General features: G+C 39.0%; 1 protein-coding gene across 1 annotated transcript in view; it reads right to left on the bottom strand.

Annotated features, from left to right (window-relative positions):
• phf14 (PHD finger protein 14) overlaps positions 1-5,025 on the bottom strand; it is a 98,757-nt gene that overhangs the window by 69,605 nt on the left and 24,127 nt on the right. Inside the window, exon 6 of the mRNA XM_016530405.1 lies at positions 3,096-3,207. Coding sequence (XP_016385891.1) covers positions 3,096-3,207 — 112 coding nt within the window. The remainder of the gene's footprint in view (positions 1-3,095; positions 3,208-5,025) is intronic.

Genomic DNA, 5,025 nt, shown 5'->3' with positions numbered 1-5,025 from the left:
TATATATATGTATATACTGTATATATATATATATGCATTACATTTAAGCAATTTTATTTTGACAAAATTATAAACTTTTAATTTAAATTACTTTGAATGCATGCTTTAGAATATATAAAGCTTTTAAAATTACTTAGCTAACATGTTTTCTTTTATGCTCTTTGTGAACCTATATTTTAATAATTAAATAAATTCAGTTCATTCACTTGCAATAATAAAGTCAGATATTTTCTTTTAGCTGCCGTCTCAAACTTTGGTGGCAGCAGCTGTTTTTTTTTCCTGCCTTGTAAATGCATTTAAAGGCACAATATGTAAGATTTTTTTATTAAAGGGGTCATATGATGCTTTTTTTAAAGATCATTATTTTGTGTATTTGGTGTAACAGAATATGTTGACATGCTTTAATGTTCAAAAAACACATTATTTTTCAAATACTGTACATTATTGTAGGTCCTCTATGCCCCGCCTCTCTCAAACGCTTCGTTTTCTACAAAGTCCCTCCTTCTGACAAGCGCAGTCTGCTCTGATTGGCCAGCTGACCCAGTGCATTGTGATTGGCCGAACACCGCAAGCACTCGTCGGAAATGTAACGCCCCTTACCATAATCGCGAGCTTCATCTTTCAAAATAAATGTAAAGACAGTAAATAATGTCATTAGTTTTACCATCAGTTCAAGCCCGAAAGGGGAACAGAGTCGCGTGACAGACACAGTGATGAAGCTGGTATGTGTTTGCAGTACACAAGCCACGGTTAAGACAGCTGACTCCACTTTGATGTGACCCTGTCTCTCTCTCTCTCTCTCACACACACACGCGCGCAAGCGCGCGCGCGCACACTCACACACACGATGCGCAAAACTCCGCATTTGAACAGTCAATCGCAAATACTTAAACTAATAACAAAACAGTAGCTGATTCAGAAGCGCCATTTTGTCATAGCAAAGTCAGAATTACCTCCTCTCCTAGGTTCATGAAATGGTCGTCCATAAAATGCATTGCTGTTCTGTTGTAAGTGATCTTAAAGATTCCTAAATGCATCTACTTTCGTAAGGCCAAATAAAGTGCTTTTGCTTTCGCTTAGAAACACACAGCGTCTCTCTGACATGGCTGCATCAACACTAACTGCGGTTTTCTGAAACCACGCCTTCTTTCTTTGCTTGCACATTTGGGCGCATTATGCAAATATTTCCACATGGTGATGTAGATATGTGGGGGCGTGTTAGAACAAGTCGTTTTAGGGGGGCGTGGCAGAGTCTTAACTTTGATAAAGAATATCTCTTTGGTTTTGAGACTTTAGTCTTTGCAACTTTACAGATCTTCTTTATGCACCAAGAGCTTGTAACACTCCAAAGAGAAAGGAAAACTTGAAATCGCATTATATGACCCCTTTAACTGTTTTAAATTCATTTTAAACCTCTTAAATCAATTTTTAAATCATTTTCAAAGTTTTTAAATTCCTTGTTTTATTGTTGTGATTATTTTTTTTAATTATTATTTTCTTTTCTTTTATGTAAAGCACTTTGAATTACCATTGTGTATGAAATGTGCTATATAAATAAACTTGCCTCGCCTTGCCTATTAGAATGATTTCTAAAAGATCATGTGACACTGAAGTCTGCTTACCATCATATCAAATTACCATTAATTACATTTTCAAGTTAAAGTTCTATTTTTTACAGTATTTCTGATCAAATAAATGCAGTCTTGGTTAGTATAAGAGACTCGTGGTTCAAAAAATTATACCAACCCCAAACACTTGTAGAGTCATATTGTGTATTGTATATTTCATAACATTTTAGAATTTAACAGTCTGGTGCACTTTGCTGCAGAATAATGATAATAATAATAATAATAATAATAAAATGAATAAATGTTGGTAAGTTGATCAGTAGTGGTTGATGATAGTGTTCAAATACTGATCATATTGGCTTGCCACTATTAAAGGGGTCATATGATGCTATTTTAAAGATCATTATTTTGTATATTTGGTGTAACAGAATATGTTGACATGCTTTAATGTTCAAAAAACACATTATTTTTCAAATACTGTACATTATTGTAGGTCCTCTATGCCCCGCCTCTCTCAAACACGTCGTTTTCATAGACTATAAAAACATGGACGTAGTGTCCGAAGATAGTTTTTGAAGCTCAAAAGTGGGCGGAGGCGGCCGTCGTCATCTTGGCAGCGCGTCACCGCGCGTCACTCCCGGATAATCAAAGATGGGCAAAGAGGCGGGAGCTGGTTGCTGAAACCACACCCACCTAGCTCGACGGTGGTGACAGCAGCGGCAATCCACCTGTCACTCAAGTCGTGGTGAGATGTTTCGCTGCGCTTCTCATTCGGTGTGTGATTTGCTTTACAAATGTGATAGCCATGTAACTGTGCCTCATTCAGGAAAATAATTGCCAGTTTATAGGGACAATAAATCTAACTTTAAAGTTTTAAAGGGGTCATATGATGCTATTTTGAAGATCATTATTTTGTGTATTTGGTGTAACAGAATATGTTGACATGCTTTAATGTTCAAAAAACACATTCTTTTTCAAATACTGTACATTATTGTAGGGCCTCTATGCCCCGCCTCTCTCAAACACGTCATTTTCAACAAATCCCCCTCCTTTGACAAGCGCAGTCTGCTCTGATTGGCCAGCTGACCCAGTGCATTGTGATTGGTCGAACACCACAAGCACGCGTCGGAAATGTAACGCCCCTTACCATAATCGCGAGCTTCAGCTTTCAAAGTAAGTATCAAGACAGTTAATAATGTCGTTAGTTTTACCATCAGTTCAAGCCCAAAGGGCAAGAGTCGCGTGACAGACACAGTGAAAGTCGCGGTTAAGACACTAGCTGACGTGCTATGATTTCTGACAGGCAGTTCACTCTCCTGTGATGTGACCCTGTTCCCCACACACACACACACACGACGCGTTCGTTACTCTGCGCTGCGCAAAACTCAGCATTTGAACAGTCAATAGCAAATACTTAAACTAATAACAAAACAGTAGCTGAATCATATGACCCCTTTAATAACCTGTTCTTGAGGTAATGTTAGTTTATTTTTTAGCTGTCTGTCATAAGTAACTTTTGGTACTTGCCTTTGCTCCATACTTTGAATAGTTCATCTCTGTGAGTGTCACAGGTCGCAGCTTGTCAATGTCTCCAAATGCGACCCCTGGAACGTAAAGGGCACACACCACGTGCACCCACCTTCAGCAGAACAAAGCAAAGTTGAGCATTCATCCATAATATCTATTTTTACAATTATCATAGTATAAGGACAGTTCCTTATTCACTTCATGTGCTGAATAACAAATCATACGTTCGTTAATTAAATTAATTCAGAGGTCCACCATTAGCAGAACAAAGCAGCATCTAGTTAATGGTAGACTATTCACTATTCCCTGAATAACTGCTATAACCCTCAAGCCATTCAGAAGTGGTTCAAATGTACTCTAACTTGACCATTCGGTGTGACAGAATTTCAAATGCAGACTTTAGGAAGTCCAATATAAAGATATCCATCTTTGGTGAGCGCACGCTCCACACTTTAATTTGCTGTGTTTTTCATGCTCTAGTGAAGTAGTAAATTTGGGTGCAGGCGGGCTGAGGAGCACTATCAGTGATAACGTGGCTTGAGTCTTCACGCTTCAGACGCCTCTCTCTTCCTCTCCCTCTCTCTCAGCCCCATGCCTCTCTCCCTCCTAGCCAAATCCACCACTTCTTCTCTCCTTCACTCATCCTGCACATACCTGTGCCTCTTCAAGTATTTCACTTATTTAGCATTTTTCCAGCATCTTAGCTCAGAGGGTGGTATAAAAACTTTCAACGGATATACAGCAATTAAAGGAGTAACTCAAACATGAAAGGTATGACAGAGATGGCTGTGCCTTTAATGAGTGTGCTAATGATGACAAAGGATAATATCAGACCAAGCATCGGTTAAAACTCACCTCCCCGCATCAGTTTCTTTGAAGATGCCGTCCTGAATGGGACAGAGCTCACAGCTGGGTGTGACGCCATTCTTGCACGCGTCACAGAACCACGGTTCTGTCGAGTTCTCCGAGGCCGAGCTCATGATAGAGTCACTTTCACCATCAACACCATAACAACCTGACAGAAAAAAAGAAAGAAAGTCTGTTTCTCAATTCCAAGAATGCAAAGAACGGACTTGTGTTCTCGTGGAACACGTCTTGTCAGGCTGCCTTGAAAGAACAAACTCAGAAGGACGCGAGAAAACAGAACGCATCCTTGTGAGAATTGAGATGCGCTGTGATCTTGCTGCTCAACTGACAGTCTAAGCAGGTTATAAGGAGGGAGACAGCAGCACTCAATGCAAAATAAATAACATAAAACATCACAAACAAATGTCTTAACGCTTTTTAAACATTTATTTAATTTTATTATAGACAATATTTTCATATTATTTTATAGCTTTTTACTGTATGTATTTGTGAAAATGATTAAGCTATGTATAATGTTATATATTCTTTGTTACTGTTAAAATTCTTTTTAATATGCCAATAAAAATTACGACAGGCTTTCTCACTTTATTAAAATTATGCAAAACAAAACAACAAATGTTTACTTTAACGAGCCGTCACATATTTGTGAGCTAGCAGCGGTAATCTCTAAGCGAGAACGAGAAGCTTACAGGCTTCCGTTCGTCGTTCGCACGCAGCGTCTTTTGGGATTTTCTACGATTCTTTCAAGTCTGCATTCGGTGCATCCTCGATTTCAAGAACACATCTGGGCACTTTCATGTTCTCAAGCAGCGTACGCTCTTCTGTGTCAGCCGCGCTGCACGGATGCGCTGTTTTCGTTCAAAGCAAAGCGTAAATACACGCAGAAAACGTATCCTTGTGTCGCAGCTGACACAGAATAGCGTACGCAGTTTGCGTTCAGCGGATATTCTCCAAAATGGCTCTACGGTGATGCGGAGAGACACAGAGACGACAAATTGTTGAATAAAGTCGTTATTTTTGTTTTCTTCACGTACAAAAAGTATTCTCGTCGCTTCATAACGTT

Source organism: Sinocyclocheilus rhinocerous, unplaced genomic scaffold (assembly GCF_001515625.1).
Source record: "Sinocyclocheilus rhinocerous isolate Xijiao unplaced genomic scaffold, SAMN03320098_v1.1 scaffold781, whole genome shotgun sequence".
NCBI lineage: Eukaryota > Metazoa > Chordata > Actinopteri > Cypriniformes > Cyprinidae > Sinocyclocheilus > Sinocyclocheilus rhinocerous.
This window is presented reverse-complemented; position numbering and strand designations above follow the sequence as displayed.